The sequence below is a fragment of the Rattus norvegicus genome, chromosome 14 (genome assembly GCF_036323735.1).
Source record: "Rattus norvegicus strain BN/NHsdMcwi chromosome 14, GRCr8, whole genome shotgun sequence".
In the NCBI taxonomy this organism is placed as follows: domain Eukaryota; kingdom Metazoa; phylum Chordata; class Mammalia; order Rodentia; family Muridae; genus Rattus; species Rattus norvegicus.
Window position 1 is genome coordinate 22,017,684 of NC_086032.1, and position 17,719 is coordinate 22,035,402.

The window sequence follows — 17,719 nt, forward strand, 5'->3', positions numbered from 1 at the left end:
CAGGCACCAGCATCAGCCTTCCTTACATTCCCAAATGCTTATCTGGAATTCAATAAATGCCCTTTACATACAGAAGGGAAAGGAGATGGAGGAGAGAGAGGGAGAGGGAGAGGGAGAGGGGGAGAGGGAGAGGGAGAGGGAGAGGGAGAGGGAGAGGGAGAGGGAGAGGGAGAGGGAGAGGGAGAGGGAGAGGGAGAGGGAGATGGTGAAAGAGCAGGAGAAAGCAAGAGTGAAAGTGAGAATTTCTCCCCCAAACATCTAGGTAAACAAAATCCAAGCACAGACTTGCTGATGAGAAACCCTGTCTTCCAAAAAACTAAAAAGGTTCTCACAACTTAGTGTGCAGATTTACAATTTTGTTTCTGGTTGGAGCTCAGTTAGGAGTTTGATGAAATAAAGATTCCCTTTGTAATCACTTCCGGGCAGTGGAAAGGGCAGGGTTGGAGGTGGTTCTTAAGGTGATGCTCAAATCACTGCAGAGCATAGCGGGTGGGAGAAGTTATCCTCATTTGACAACAGCTCCCAACGGAAAAATTCTCATCTCCAGCAGAGTTTCACTGGCTCTACAAACCACACTCGAGCCCCATGCCCAGCAGTAGAGAGCCAACACAAAACAGCTCAATCGTAATTTTGGAGACTTTTCTTTTTTGAATCATGTTTGGGCATTTTCTACTGTACTGGTCTTTTTCTTGTATGTTATGGGTTTTATTTACTTATTTGGTGTTGGGAATCTATACACACACTTAGAATAAACTAAACGGCTCATCAACTTTCATAAATGAGAAACTGTGTAGCCAATTGTTTTTCTCATGTTTACTTTCAGGGTGATTCTGGGGGCCCATTGGTTGTAAGAGACGACAAAGATACCTGGTATCTCATTGGAATTGTGAGCTGGGGAGACAACTGTGGTCAAAAGAACAAGCCTGGGGTGTACACTCAAGTGACTTATTACCGACGCTGGATTGCTTCAAAAACGGGTCTCTAACTCGCCATGGATAAACTCGCTAAAGAAAACAGTAGCATGATGGTCATATGTATATAAGAATTCAGACATTCATTTGGTGGCCTTGGTACAATGAAGTAAGATTAAAGAGCTGGACCTAGCAACACGAAACACATGATCTATTTCAGAATCACATATCTGTGAAGGGATGGGTTGATTTATCATCGAAAAATGCAGTAAAAATATTCACCTCCTTAAACCAAGCTAACTAGAGTATACGCAAGATGCATTATGTCGTTTTGCAGACAGCCAGGGAGAATTTTAGAGTATGTTTCTCCTGGGTTCCCTTCAAGAGAAAAATATTTTGAATCTTCAGGAACCTCCAGGTGCTCATACAAGTCCCTATGACTTACCCGAAATTCACAAACATCTTTTTTGTCTTCTTCACATTCCTTCTAGATTTTCCTAAGTTTTTCCATCACGGGAAATAAGTTTGTTACCTCTATATGTGTATCAGGGAACTTAGAAGAGAAGACTAATCAAAATTCTGTGGCAAAATAGAGCAAAGTTACTTTAAACTTTGCTGGGAATTTTTCTGTTTTTTTTTTTCCTATGACTTTCTAGAAACACAAGCGTGTAAACAACACTCATATCACCATACTGATTGCATAGATGTGCGTAAGATAAATATTGATCGATGTTTTATATAAGGGAATTACTTAATGTATAATTTTTATCCTGAAAAGTTGAGAGGGAATGATGACTTTGTGAGCTGTCCCAGCACAGGTGTACAAGAATTTGACATTTTGAATGTGCACTGACAGATTTTGGTCACCAGGGGGAGATTTTTGTCCAGCATTATCTTAGGGTCAAAAGATTGAAAACAATAGGGAATTTGTTAACACGTAGAAAAACATTTGTTTCTCCTCACAGAAAGGAAATTCTGTTGCCTTTATTTCTACCATCAAGTTTCCCCCAAGGCTCATATTTTGGTTATTACAATCACAGGACCATACAATATGAGATGCGTGGATTTGCAGATTAAGGTGTGTAAACAGCTTGACAAAGCTGTTTTCAGTTTTCATCCTTTGTTGTCAAAGTCATGTGTCCCCTTTCCTTACAAAGTTTGTTTATGGCCACTGTGTTTATTGAAGGAGAGTACCTATGACATTTCTCACTAAGTGCTATGGGATCAGTTTTTAAACTAGGAGGCTATTACTACGACTACTCACTTCAAAGCAAGGTTCTTTCTTCCTATATGTAAATATCCATTGTCACATAAATTTTCTGAATTGTGGTGGTTAAATGTGATTGTGTTTCTAATGCTAAGACTCAGTCTGGTCTTAGAGTTGTCAATAATGTCCTCCAAACTGTCTTCTGCAGCATTCCATTCAGGGTTGTATGGGAACAAATACTGTTTTATCGTTTTAAATCTAATAAAGTTGGTGATCGGAGCATTCCATAGACAGTATCTCTGAGTCTGTGTTCAGGCAGCAGTGTGGGTCTTTCAACTGATATCAAGGGTTACATTCTCTTTTATAAAAATAAAAAAAAGCCAAGGTCATTCTCAGCTTCTCAGGAGATTTGAAGCCAAACTCGGTTGTGGGAGACTTCATCTCAGAAAATAACAAAACCAAGCAAAAGAATCACACTCTGTAGATTACTAGTTAGGGTAACTCTGAAGAAAACAAGGACTCTTAACCTTGGTGTTATTGAAGCTTTTCCTGAATTAGTCTTGATTGCAGGGAGCTACCCAGTTCAGAGGGTTCAGTGCTCTTTCATGTCTGTAGCACCCCTCATCCACAAATTTTGATAACCAAAAGGACCTCTACATATTAGCGAACATCCTCCAAGGCATGAAATTATGCCCCAGGAGAATTGCTGTTTTGAAGGCAGTTGATCACTTTTAGAAATACCAGGAACTGAAAGAGGTGACGTTGGATATTCAAAAAACACAGTATCGTTATCAGGGGCAATAGCTGGATGGATGAAGAGTGCCAGTCAGTAGCTGTTTCAGATACAGGCTCATCTCCCCGCGCAAAATGAGCCCGGAGAATTTCTACCTCCGAGTTGGGAGGTCACAGGTGGGAGACTTTAAGTGAAATCCCCTGAGGAGGTGAAGCTGAGGAGCACGGGGATCGGCTGAGCTGAAGTGAGATAGTGGTGGGCGGGCATGATAAATACGCATAACAGAAATGTACGGAACTAGAAAGGAGTAAAAATATCATTAAATTCCTTTGCCTAATTATCTTCTCTAAATATAGTGTGCCATACAGCACCAAGTCACACTTCAGGCAGAGAGGTGGACTCCGAGCTCACCGTGTGGAGGGAGACCACGATTTCTACTAGTTCGTGTACCCTGACGATAATACACAGGAAGAAACAGAATACTTTAATGTCATAATCTCACACACACACACACACACACACACACACACACACACACACACATACACACACATACACACACTGAAATATATAAGTAATGATTAGATTGAAGATTGAAGTTTTTCACTTATCCATACTGAGTGTGATGGAATAGTTTTATTGTTTCTATGACTATGAAGCTAGTACCAAGTTGGCTGTAATCTACTAAGTCATCACCTTCAGAAGATAATCTGAATAGTCCTTGCTATTACCCATTCCCACCTTGTGTTACACTGCTACTCTCCTCTTCCTGGGCTCTCCTGGTGGTATTCACTTAATGAGTGGTTACTAAGTTGGATGACCCCATAATTTTGTTCCCTTCAGTCAAAATATCGTTGATATCACTTTTGCCTGAGAATCAGCCTGTATCAACCAATGGAATTTATTTTTGCTCGTGACTCTGCCTCTCATGAACATTACTTCCTCTTTTGTCCCATTGTTCTTTTGTGAGAACAGTTTCCTGTTTTGATCACACTGCTTTGCTTACTGTATAAAACCAAAATATTTTTATGGAACTGGAAAATATCATCCTGAGTGAGCTAACCCAATCACAGAAAGACATACATGGTATGCACTCATTGATAAGTGGCTATTAGCCCAAATGCTTGAATTACCCTAGATGCCTAGAACAAATGAAACTCAAGACAGATGATCAAATTGTGAATGCTTCACTCCTTCTTTAAAAGGGGAACAAGAATACCCTTGGCAGGGAAGAGAGAGGCAAAGATTAAAACAGAGACTGAAGGAACACCCATTCAGAGTCTGCCCCACATGTGGCCCATACATATACAGCCACCCAATTAGACAGGATGGATGAAGCAAAGAAGTGCAGACCGAAAGGAGCCGGATGTAGATCGCTCCTGAGAGACACAGCCAGAATACAGCAAATACAGAGGCGAATGCCAGCAGCAAACCACTGAACTGAGAATAGGACCCCCGTTGAAGGAATCAGAGAAAGAACTGGAAGAGCTTGAAGGGGCTCGAGACCCCAAAAGTACAACAATGCCAAGCAACTAGAGCTTCCAGGGACTAAGCCACTACCTAAAGACTATACATGGACTGACCCTGGACTCTGACCCCATAGGTAGCAATGCATATCCTAGTAAGAGCACCAGTGGAAGGGGAAGCCCTGGGTCCTGCTAAGACTGAACCCCCAGTGAACTAGACTGTTGGGGGGAGGGCGGCAATGGGGGGAGGGTTGGGAGGGGAACACTCATAAGGAAGGGGAGGGGGGAAGGGGATGTTTGCCCGGAAACCGGGAAAGGGAATAACACTCGAAATGTATATAAGAAATACTCAAGTTAATAAAAAAAAAAGATATTTTTAAAAGTATGTCATTTTTATTAAATTATTTTAATTATATTCTAAAAGTTGCCTCCCTTCCTGGACCCCCATTCCTGAATTCTTCACTCCATCCTCCCTCCTTCCTCCACCCACCTCTGAGAGGGTACTCTCCTTCCTGCCCTCACTCCCACCAGCATCCCTCTTTCCTGGATCATCAAGTTTCAACAGGATTAGACACATCTCCTCCCACTGGGACCATACAAGGCAGTTCACTGCTACAAACATGTCCCAAGACCATGAAACAGCCCATGAATACTGCTAGGTTTTTGGTTTAGTCTCTGAAAGCTCTGAGGGGTCTGTGTTATTTGACACTGTTGTTGTTTCTATGGGGTTGTAATCCCCCATCAGCTCCTCAGTCCTTCCCCTAGTTCTTCCATATTGGTACCCAATCACAATGCGATGATTGGCTGTCTCTGCTTTTGTCTCAGTCAGTTGCTGGTAGAGGCTCTCAGAGGATAGCCATGCCAGGCTCCTGTCTTCACGCACAATATGGCCTCAGTAATGGTGTCAGGATTTGGAGTATGTGCATGGGATGGATCCCAAGTTGGACTCATCTCTGGATGGACTTCAAGTCTCTGCTCCATTTTTGTCCCTGCATTTCCTTTAGATAGAAACAATTCTGGGTTAAAAATTTTGAAGATGGGTAGGTGGCCCGCTGCCTTGACTAGGGCCGTGTCTGTCTCCTGGAAGTGGTCTCTTCCCATTATATGTCCTCATTGTTGGGCACTTCGGGTAATGCCTTCTTCCCTATTGAGTCCTGGTAGCCTTTCACATTCCAGGTCTCTGGGACTTTCTAGAGGTTCCTCCTGCTCCCTACTCCCAAAGCTATACATTACAATTCATTCCCTCCTGTCTCTCCCAAGAACTGACCCTGCCCCTCTTTTTCCCCTACTCCCTCCCCTCTCCCACCAGGTTCCTACCTCCCTCTGCCTCCTATGATTATTTTGTTCCCCTAAGTGAGTTTCAGGTATCCATACTTGGGACTTCCTTCTCATTAACTTTTCTCAGTCTGTGAGTTGTATCATGGATAGTCTGAATTTTTTGGCTAATATCCACTTATCAGTGAGTATATACCCTTCATGACCTTTTGGGTCTGAGTTACCTCACTCAGGATGATATTTTCTACTTCCAACCATTTGCCTGCAAAATTCATGATGTTCTTGTTTTTAAACAGCTGAATAGTATTCCACTGTGTAAATGAACCACATTTTCTGTATTCATTCTTCAGTTGTGGGACATCTGAATTGTTTCCAGCTTCTGGCTATCACCAATGAGGTCACTATGAACATCATGGAGTATGTGCCCTTGTGGTATGGTGGAGCATCTTTTGAGTATATGCCCAGGAGTGATATAACTAGGTCTTCAGGTAGTACTATTTCCAATTTTCTGAGGAAATGCCAGATTGATTTCAGAGTGGTTGTACCAGTTTGCAATCCCACCAGCAATGGAGGAGTGCTCCTTTTTCTCCACATTCTTGCAAGCATGTACTGTCTCTTGAGTTTTTTTTTTTTTAATTTTAGCTGTTCTGATTGGTGTTATGTAGAATCTCAGGGTTATTTTGATTTGCATTTCCTGATGATTAAAAATGTTGAACATTTCTTTAAGTGCTTCTCAGTCATTCAAGATTCCTCTGTTGAGAATACTCTGTTTAGCTCTGTACCCCCATTTTTAAGTGGATTATTTTGGGGGGTTTTTTGGAGTCTAACTTCTTGAGCTCTTTCTATATTTTGTATATTAGTCCTCTATCAGATGGAGGGTTAATGAAGATCTTTTCCCAGTCTGTAGGTTGCTGTTTTGTCCTATTGACTATGTCCTTTGCCTTACAGAAGCTTTTCAGTTTCATGAGGTCTCATTTGGCAATTGTTGATCATAGAACCTGAGCCACTGGTGTTCTGTTCAGGAAATTTTCCCATATGTCCTTGTGTTTGAGGCTATCTCCCACATTCTCGTCTATTAGATCCAGTGTGTCGGGTTTCATGTGGAGTCCCTCAATCCACTTGGACTTGAGCTTGGTACAAGGAGATAAATGTGGCTCAATTTGCATTCTTCTACATTCAGATAGCCAGTTTGACCAGCAGCATTTGTGGAAGATGCTTTCTTTTTTCCACTGTATGCTGGACTTGTCAAAAATCAGATGACCATAGCTGTGTGGGTTTAAGTCTCAGTCTTCAATTCTATTCCACTGATGTACCTGCCTGTCTCTGTACCAATACCATAAAGTGTTTATCACTCTTGCTCTGGAGTATAGTTTGAGGTCAGGGATGGTGATTCCCCCAGTTTTTTTATTGTTGAGAATTGTTTTTGATATACTGGCTTTTTTTTTTTCATTTTCCAGATGAATTTGAGAACTGCTCTTTCTATGTCTATGAAAAATTATGTTAAATTTTTGATGAGGATTACATTGAATCTGTAGATTGCTTTTGATAGAATGGCCATTTTTACTGTGTTAATCCTGCTGAGCCATGAGCATAGTAGAACTTTCCATCTTCTGAGAGCTTCTTCGATTTTTTTCTTCAGAGACATGAAGTTCTTGTCATAGAAATCTTTCACTTGTTGGGCTAGAGTTACACCAAGATAATTCCTATTATTTATAACTATTATGAAGGGTCTTCTTTCTCTATTTTCTTTCTCAGCCTGTTTATTGTTTGTATAAAGGAAGGCTACTGATTTCTTTGAGTTAATTTTATACCCAGCCACTTTACTGAAGTTGTTTATCAGCTGTAGAAGTTCTCTGGTATAATTTTTGTGGTCTTTTATATATACTATCTTATCATCTGCAAGTAGTGACTTCTTTCCTTTCAATTTGTATCCCCTTGATCTCCTTTTGTTATTTTATTGCTCTAGCTAATACTATATTGAATAGACAGGGACAGAGTAGGCAGCCTTGTCTAGTCTCTGATTATAGTGGGATTCCTTCAAGTTTCTCTTCATTTAATTTGATGTTGGCTGTTGGTTTGTTGCATATGGCTTTTATTATGTTTAGGTATGGACCTTGAATTCCTGATCCCCAAGACTTTTAGTATGAAGGGGTGTTGGATATTGTCAAAGACTTTTTCATCATCTAATGTGTTATTTTTCTTTGAGTTTGTTTATATAGTAGATCATGTTGATGGATTTCTATATATTGAATCATCCCTTCATCCCTGGAATGAAGGCTACTTGATGATGGTGAATGGTTGTTTTGATGTGTTCTTGGATACAGTTTGCTAGAATTTTATTGAGTACTTTTGCATCAATATTTATAAGCAAAATTGATCTGAAGTTCTCTTTCTTTGTTGGGTCTTTGAGCAGTTTAGGTAGAATTCTGCACTAAAAGCATCTGGCCCTGGACATTTGGGGGAAAGCGGTGTTAAGAGGCTTTTAATGACTGCTTCTATTTCCTTCATGGATATGGGACTGTTTAGGTAGTTTACCTGTTCTTGACTTAACTTTGAAACCTAGTATTTGCCTAGAAAATCATCCATTTCATTTAGATTTTCCAGTTTTGTTGATAAAGGCTTTTGTAGTGGGATCTGATCATCTTTTGAGTTTCCTCAGTTTCTTTTGACATATCTCTGTTTGCATTTCTGATTTTGTTAATTTGGACAATGTCTCTGTGTCCTTTAGTTAGTTTGGCTATGGGTTTATCTATCTTGCTGATTTTCCCAAAGAACCAGCTCTTGGCTGCTGCAGTAAAATTAAAATGCATTTTCATTTGTCCCACACTAGATTCAGCGCCATTGTGCAGCATGATATCTGTTAGATATTTTCATCTCAGGCAGCAAAGCTTCTCACCCAAGTTGCTCCAACCAACATCACCCTGCTGAGGGCTACTCTCTGAGCCTGGCAACAATCTCTCTACCCATCTAGTTCGACAGGCAGGTTGCCACCATGCGAGACATACACATCCCAATTCTGTGGCAGCCCAGTGTGTCCAGCCACCACACTCTCTTGAACTCAATTAAGTCACCATATGAAAGAACACACAACACAATAACCTCTGATCTAACTGATAATATATGATTGCCCACCTGGATAAGATAGTTTGCTTATCTAGATACACAAAATCCTGTACACATCCATCCCTTAAGAATATTCATAACAACCTGTAAACATGTAGAGAGAAATCTTAACATCTACCTCTATGTTCACTTTGGCTGTTTCTCCCCCTTGTCTCTTCCTCTCTAAAACTTTTCTCCCACCCATCCTACCTTCTTGTCCAATGACAGGCCTCGTTCTATCCTGTACCTGCCTTCACCTGCATAATGACATCATCCTACACTTGATTTTGTCCATTCTTTGTATCATTCTTTGTTTCTAATTGGTTGTTTTATGCCCTCAGTTTGATTATTTCGTGACGTTTACTCCTCTTGGGTATGTTTGCTTCTTTTTGTTCTAGAGCTTTCAGGTGCCCTGTTAAATTGCTTAGTGTAGGATTATCTCCAATTTCTTTACAAGAGCACTTAATGTCATGAATTTTCCTCTTAGGACTGCTTTCATTATGTCCCATAAGTTTGGGGGTTCATTTTCATTAAATTCTACAAAGCCTTTAATTTTTTTATTTCTTCCCTGATCAGAGAGTTATGAAGTTTCTATGAATATCTGGGATTTCTGTTGTTTTGTTGTTGAAGTCTAACCTTAGTCTGTGGTGATCTCATAGGATGCATGGGATTATTTCAATCTTCTTGTATCTGTTGAGACTTGTTTTGTGTGAGATTATATGGTCAGTTTTGAAGAAGGTAACATGAGGTGCTAAAAAGAAGGTATATTCTTTTAAGGTGAAATGTTCTGTATATATCTGCTAAATCCACTTGGTTCATAACTTCTATTAGTTTCACTGTGTCTCTGTTTAGTTTCTGTTTCAATGACCTGTCCATTGGTGAGAGTGGAGTTTTGAAGTCTCCCACTATCAGTGTGCGAATCAATGTGTATTTTGAGCTTTAGTAACATTTCTTTTATGAGTGTGGGTGCCCTTGCATTTGGGGCATAAATGTTCTGAATTAAGATTTCATCTGGGAGGATTTTTTCTTTAATGAGTATGAAGTCTCATTCCCCAATTCTTTTGATAACTTTTGGTTGAAAGTCTATTTTATTGGATATTGGAATGGCTTCTCCAGCTTGTTTCTTGCAACTATTTGATTCGAAAACATTTTTCTAGCATTTTACTATGAGGTATGTCTCTCTTTATCACTGAGGTATGTTTCTTGTATGCAGCAAAATGCTGGCTCCTGTTTACGTATCCAGTCATTTAGCCTATGACTTTTTATTGGAGCATTGCATTCATTGATGTTGAGAGACATTAAAGACCAGTGATTGTTGGTTCCTGTTATTTTTGTTGTCAGAGATGGTAGTGTGTGTGTGTGTGTGTGTGTGTTTCTCTTATTTTGGTTTTTGTATGAGGTGATTAATTTCTTCTCTTTTCTTGGGTGTAGATAGCCTCTGTTTTCTAGTCTTCCTTCTAGTGTCCTCTGTAGGGCTGGACTGGTAGATAGATAGTGGTTAAATTTAGTTTTGTCATGGAATATCATGCTTTCTCTATCTGTTGTAATTGAGATTTTTGTTGAGTATAGTATCTTGGGCTGGCCTTTGTGTTCTCTTAGGGTTTGGGGTCTTCTGGCTTTTAGAATCTCTGTTGAGAAGTCTGGTGTAATTCTGATCAATCTGCCTTTATATGTTACTTGGCCTTTTTCCTTACTGCTGTTAATATTCTGTCTTTGTTCTGTGCAGTTAGTGTTTTTATTATTGTGTTGTGGGAGGATTTCCTTTTCTGGTCCAATCTATTTGTTGTTTTGTGGACTTCTTGTATGTTTATGGCCATCTCTTTCTTAGGTTAGGGAAGTTTTCTTCTATGATTTTGTTGAAGATGTGTTTTTGCCTTAGACCTGGGAATCTTTGCACTCTTCTATTCCTATTATTCTTACATTTGGTCTTTTCATTATGCTCTGGATTTTCTGAGTGTTTTGGGCTATGAGATTTTTACACTTTGTTTTTTCTTTGACCATTGTGTCAATATCTTCTATGGTATCTTCTACACCTGAGATTCTCTCTTCTATCTCTTGTATTCTGACAATGATGCTTGCATCTGTAGCTACTGATCTCTTTCCTCAGTTTTCCATCTTCAGCATTGCCTTAATTTGTGATTTCTTTATTGTTTCTATTTCCATATTTCGGTCTTGGACTCCTTTGTTCAATTCCTTCACCTGTTTGATTGTGTTTTCCTGTATTTCATTAAGGGGTTTATTTGTTTCTTCTTTAAGGGCTTCTACCTATTTGCCTGTGTTTTCCTGTATTTCTTTCAATGAGTTATTCATATCCTCCCTAAAGGCCTTTATTATCTTTATGAGATGAGATAATGATGAGGTCAGCATCATGCTTTTTAGGTGTGTGATGGTTTTGATCATGCCAAAATATTTTTACTTCTGTTGCTTATAATCTTGCAATTGCTTCTCACCATCTGGTTATCTCTGGTGTTAATTGGCCTGGGTGTCTTTGTCTGGAGCCTGCCTCCTTGGAGGCAAGTAAAGGTCTGTAACCTGGTTTAGAGCAGGCCTACTGGGAGACAAGCAGTGTTGATTCTGGTTAGGGGTGCCTCCTGTGTCCCTAATTAGAGGAGGACCCCTGTGTTCCTGGTTAGAGCAGTTCTCCTATGTCCCTTGTTATGGAAATCCTCCTGTGACCTGGTTATGTTAGACCTTCATTGGAGACAGGCATGCTTGGTATATGGGAGAGGAGCGGGCATGCTGATCTGCCCAGGCAGAGTTACAGACCAGAAAGGAGATTGAGGTCATGCAGAGAAGAGGGGTTCCCCATCCATTTGGGCTCTTTTGGGGTCCCAGTTGGAGTGGTTGTTTTGGCAGAGGTCTCACCTGTGTCCCTGGTTACAGCAGATCTCCTGGGTGAAAGGGAGATTGTGAAATGTAAAGGGAGGAGCAGGCATGCCAATCTAAGATTAAGTTTTATCTTTGCATGTAATGTTCCTCTTACTGTCTCAGGCAAAATTGTTCACTATATAAATCTCTTGTAGTAATTTTTCTCTTTCTCCAAATCATTTCTAACCCTTCACCCTGCATTGTAGTTTTTATATAAGTGTATAAGCTCTTAAAGTATTTCATATTCCATAAGGCTTAGAAACTGCTTTCTTTCTTTCTTTCTTTCTTTCTTTCTTTTGTCTCACACAGTACTTAAACAATACTCAATATATGTTTTAGATAATTGGTTAATGAAAGAACAATTGCAGAAAGGTTAAGTAAGTCAAGAAACCTATTTCTCAGGTTACCTAGCTCCTCTCTCCATTATTTCCTTTACTAAATTATTGAACTGAAATGGTCCTATTTTACATATTTTTGAATGTTCCTAAAGACCCCCTGCTCCTAACCTATGCCAAAATCAAGAAATTCAGGCATCCCCTCATACAGGTCAACACTCTTTCTGAGAACTTGTTATTTCAAAGTGTTTCTCCATATCTCCACATAGGAACATATTTGAAATTCATACATAGATCTAGAAATTAGGCCAACAAGCATATCTTCATTCTGAAGATCTTTACAAACCCTTTGTTCTCTTTATGGAATCTATCACTGTCCTCTGTTCTTGCTCTTTGTTGCAAATGTTTCACAATTCTGGCACTTCTCGGTGGCCATGATCAACATACATCATTTCCTTTGAAGCCTTTTCTTGTTGACATTTCCTAATAGCAACAAGAGAAATAAAACTGATAGTTATATGCAATATATATGTCTTTAAAGCTCATAGAAGCAAGGGGATATAAATTTCATAAAACAGAGATATTATACCTATAAATTTTAGTTTTTCACATAAGATTGCCTTTTTATTTATATTAGTGATTAGGACTTAATGGTAAGCTTGCTTTTTATGTGGGTTTTGTATTCATGAGTGTGTATATGATTGTTCATATGTGTGTGAGCTCATGTGTATGCATATGTACATGTGTGCATGTATATGGGGAGGCCCAAAGTTGTTACAGAGAATCTTCCTTGACTGCTCTTGACCTTATTCACTGAGGCAGTGTACTGGCTGGTTTTGTGTGTCAACTTGACATAAGCTGGAGTTATCACAGAGAAAAGAGACTCCCTTGAGGAAATGTGTCCATGAGATCCAGCTGTAAGGCATTTTCTCAATTAGTGACCAACAGTGAGAAGGCCCATTGTGGGTGATGCCATCACTGGGCTGGTAGTCCCGGGTTCTATAAGAAATCAAGCTGAGCAGGCTAGGGAAAGCAATCCAGGAAGCAGTAACCTTCCATGGCCACTGCATCAGCCCTTGCCTCCAAGTTCCTGCCTTGTGCAAGTTCCTGTCCTGACTTCCTTTGGTGATGAACAGTAATGTGGAAGTGTAAGCTGAATAAATTGTTTCCTCCCCAACTTACTTCTTGGTCATGATGCTTTGTGCAGGAATATAAATCCTGACTAAGACAAACTGGTAACTGAATTGAACTCACAGCTCACCAATACAGACTAGTCTAGCTAGTCAAACCCCTTTGGGAACTCCTGTCTTTGATTTCTGAATGCTGGGATTATAGATGAGACACCACATCTGCCTGCCATTCAGGCAGGTTCTGGAAAGCATACTATCCACTAAGCCTGTACACTAAATTTTAAAAATTAATTCTGGAAGACCAGGAATCCAATCTTATGAGAGAAATCACTAAACAGAAGGAAAAAACTTTACATGTTATATGAATCCAAAAGTACAGTAACAGAAGTGATCTGGAAGTCAAGGGTTAAAAAGAGACTAGAAATTTGAGTTAGTACTCGGATTCTCAATATAAGCAGGTGCTTGGAATATCCATCTTAAGTCTTTAGCATGTTATCATTCTGATTTAGTAGTTAAAGCATCATTTGTACATAAATTGAGGATTTTAGAAACATAAAGTTAGAATTGCTGTGAATTATGGTTTTATGAAAAACTCATTTCAAAAGTCATCTTAGAGATTTTTAAACTAAATATTTTATCTCATGAGGAAGAATATCTATACACAAACTACTTAGACACTAGAAAATCTGAAAGCCAACAGGATCAAGAAGAGTGTGGAAATTTGAAACCGAGTTATCCAAGCTTATGGCAAATCAGACAGATTTTAATGGAGTAACACTACTGGCCAAAGTTAGCATAACTAACGAAACTATCTCACTTTCAGTCACTAAAAGACATCAGGTATGTTTGGTACATTTCTTCATCATGAAGCATAATAACACTGGCATCTTCCCTCAGCCTGTACACTGCTACATAGACAAAAATAGTAGTTGGGAAATTCTTCATATTTCAGATTTCTGCCTCTATTAAACATCGCTTAGATTTTGAGATAGAAGTAAGAATCCTAGTCAGTTATACACAAGCACCATCTTAGAAAGAAAAGGTCAATGTTGATGATGAGTAATGAAGAACACAGTAATAATTGCTAACACTTCAAAGGAACTCATCCAACAGACCACTGGCGTCTGAGACTGACTAGAGATCATCAGACATTGTATTCTACACAGTAGACTATGCAGAGTTTGGCATATCATTTAACCTGAACTTGTTGACTCTTTACAGCCTACATCTTCCTCAAATGGTGTACACATAGAAGTATATATATGGAATCCCGGCACATGGGGATATAAGGAAAGATGATGGTGAGTTTGAGAACAGCCTGGGATACATAGCATGATGATGCTTCACAAAATACAGAGGAAAAATAACTTTTAAGAGCTACAAGGATACCAGGAGAATGTAAAAATGGTTTAGATGTTTTAGAAAGCTTGGTATTTTTTTTAACACATAACTCATCAATCACTGTCTTTGATATTCACCCACATGACCCCAAGATTATGTTCATACAAAAATTTGCACACAGACATTGGCAGCAGTGATTAATTTTCAAAACATAGAAGCAGCCAAGACATCCTTCAGAAAGTGGATAAACTGGCACATCCGGACAAGCCTTTGAGAACAGAAGAGCATTGCTAAATGAGAGACACGTATGAAAAAGCTATGTAATAGTTGAACTTAAGTCCTTTGCTTTAGGGAGATGTAAATTAGAAGGATATTAAAAGGTTGATGGTTCCAAGAGGTTAGGGGTTGAAGGTAAATGAACAAAGAGTTGGACAAGAAAATTTTAGGGAAGTGACATATCTTCCGTGAAAATATAATGGTGGCTATAAATATTTGCACATATGTTTGAACCCATAAAATTCCCCACACAAAGAATGAAGCCTGCTGTACTCCTAGTGAGAGAAGTGCATAATGTTGACTCCCAGGCAGCAACAAACGTACTGCTTGAGATGGTGGGGGAGGTTTTAAGGGGTGGAGATATACTGGAATTCACTACTTTCCACTCAGTTATTCTATGAACCTAACCTTGCCCTTAAAATGTCTATTTTCAAATATCTATTATTTTTAATAATGACTTAGAGTTATGATAGAAAATAAAGTGGAGTGGTTGGGGATTTAGCTCAGTGGTAGAGCGCTTGCCTAGGAAGTGCAAGGCCCTGGGTTCGGTCCTCAGCTCCGAAAAAAAGAAAAGGGAAAAAAGATAATAGCCAGAAAATGGAAAGAACCCAGATGCCCTTCAACAGAGGAATGGATACAGAAAATGTGGTACATCTACACAATGGAATATTACTCAGCTATCAAAAACAACGAGTTTATGAAATTTGTAGGCAAATGGTTGGAACTGGAAAATATCATCCTGAGTGAGCTAACCCAATCACAGAAAGACATACATGGTATGCACTCATTGATAAGTGGCTATTAGCCCAAATGCTTGAATTACCCTAGATCCCTAGAACAAACGAAACTCAAGACGGATGATCAAAATGTGAATGCTTCACTCCTTCTTTAAATGAGGAAAAAGAATACCCTTGGCTGGGAAGGGAGAGGCAAAGATTAAAACAGAGACTGAAGGAACACCCATTCAGAGCCTGCCCCACATGTGGCCCATACATATACAGCCACCCAATTGGACAAGATGGATGAAGCAAAGAAGTGCAGACCGAAAGGAGCCGGATGTAGATCGCTCCTGAGAGACACAGCCAGAATACAGCAAATACAGAGGCGAATGCCAGCAGCAAACCACTGAACTGAGAATAGGTCCCCTGTTGAAGGAATCAGAGAAAGAACTGGAAGAGCTTGAAGGGGCTCGAGACCCCAAAAGTACAACAATGTCAAGCAACCAGAGCTTCCAGGGACTAAGCCACTACCTAAATACTATACATGGACTGACCCTGGACTCTGACCCCATAGGTAGCAATGAATATCCTAGTAAGAGCACCAGTGGAAGGGGAAGCCCTGGGTCCTGCTAAGACTGAACCCCCAGTGAACTAGACTATGGGGGGAGGGCGGCAATGGGGGGAGGGTTGGGAGGGGGACACCCATAAGGAAGGGGAGGGGGGTGGGGGATGTTTGCCCGGAAACCGGGAAAGGGAATAACACTTGAAATGTATATAAGAAATACTCAAGTTAATAAAAAAAAAAAGAAAAGAAAAGGGAAAAAAGAAAAAAAAGAAGAAGATGGTATCTTAAAAAAAAGAAAGTGGAAAATAAAGAGGGGCAGATCATAGAGTTTTAAATGAAAAAGTATTGGAAGTAAGTATAACAAAACTAATTTATCTATAATTACTTTAGAGGGACTTTTTGGCTGTAATTGTAAATGTAATTAAAAATCTAAAAGTCAGAAAAAACTTTAATTAACATGCAGACACACTTACAAACAGATTTTTAGCAGAAAGCAGAAACCAAAAGAAATTTTCTCAAATAATTGAATAGTATGTATCAAACGGCTTAAATTCTGTGGTGTGATGGGTATGGATAATAGATCAATACAGAGACTATGAATTTTATGAAAGCGGACTTGTGTTATATTAACTAATATATTCAGAGAAGCAACTAGACTTTAGGAGTTGGGGGGAAAAGAGAAGTTCCTCAGATCATCCTAATTTGCCTTTTGTCTTAAAGTACTAGAATAGAGGGTATAGTATGCCATGCAAAGTCATTAGGTTTATCCTCACACTTGGCCAAATACATTTGCGTTGTTTCTAGGAACTGATAAAAGTAACATCATAGGGCAAGAAATAAAAGTTGATCATTGTCACCAACTGAGTTATATAGTCACTCTCTTTATAAAGCAGAGTACCTCTGAGTTCAAGGCCTTCGGGATCATCTCTTACAGACTGTCAGTCCCTGACTCCACTAAGGAACTCTCTGTGTATCCTTAAGGGACTTCATATGTATTATTTGGAGCCTGGGGCTGCATAACTTCAAAATTGTCTTGAGAGAAGTTTTAAGAAGCTTCTAGCTAGTCTCAATGCTCTTGGCTTCTAGGATTCCAGAGTTCTCTGGCTATTTTGACCATCAGCTCTGAGTAAAACCAGTGAAGGAACAGGATGTATTCCAGGTGGAAGTCTAGACCGTGACTCACGACGTGGTATCCTCGGAGTAATACTCACAAACATGAAAGGTATGTTGTACTATGGCAAACGAGGAATTTTATGTTGTAGTCACCCTTGCCTAGAGAACAGACTGGCCCTACCTTGCTTTCCATTGGTTACCTTGGAACTTTAATCATGTAAATTGTGAGCCATCTTCAGATTATACCACCCATTTGATATTCTTTATTCATTCTCATTTAAATTCAGAGTTTAAAATTCTATTTCAAAACAATGAAAAAAAAACTGTTGACTGGATTTCAGAGTAAGGAGAATAGTTCCTTTGTGTCCCAAAGAGTATAAACTGTTCCTTCATCCCAAACAGCTATCAATTAAAACATTCTTGAAAAAAGAATTAGAGATGAGTCCATTACTAAAGAGCAACTCAAGAACACACCCTCCAACAAGTAGGGAATTGCTAATTTTACGTGACTGAGTTGTTATAATCTGATGGTTTCACTTGGCCCTGATTGCTGCTTAAATGCCTCTAGACACATGTCTCCATTTGGTAAAACAGAGAGGCACTAGTGCAAAGCGTGATCACAGATGCTCATATGAAACCAATTTGATTATCTAATACGGGCTCAAATAATATTTTCAA

At 39.4% G+C, this 17,719-nt stretch overlaps 1 protein-coding gene across 2 annotated transcripts in view; it reads left to right on the plus strand.

Annotated features, from left to right (window-relative positions):
- Positions 1-2,405, plus strand: part of Tmprss11a (transmembrane serine protease 11A) — a 58,747-nt gene extending 56,342 nt beyond the window's left edge. For both annotated transcript variants that reach the window (XM_063273820.1, XM_039092583.2), the window contains exon 9: positions 824-2,405. In XM_063273820.1, the coding sequence (XP_063129890.1) occupies positions 824-985 (162 nt within the window). In that variant the 3' untranslated portion in view covers positions 986-2,405. The remainder of the gene's footprint in view (positions 1-823) is intronic.
- Positions 2,406-17,719: the final 15,314 nt, after the last annotated feature.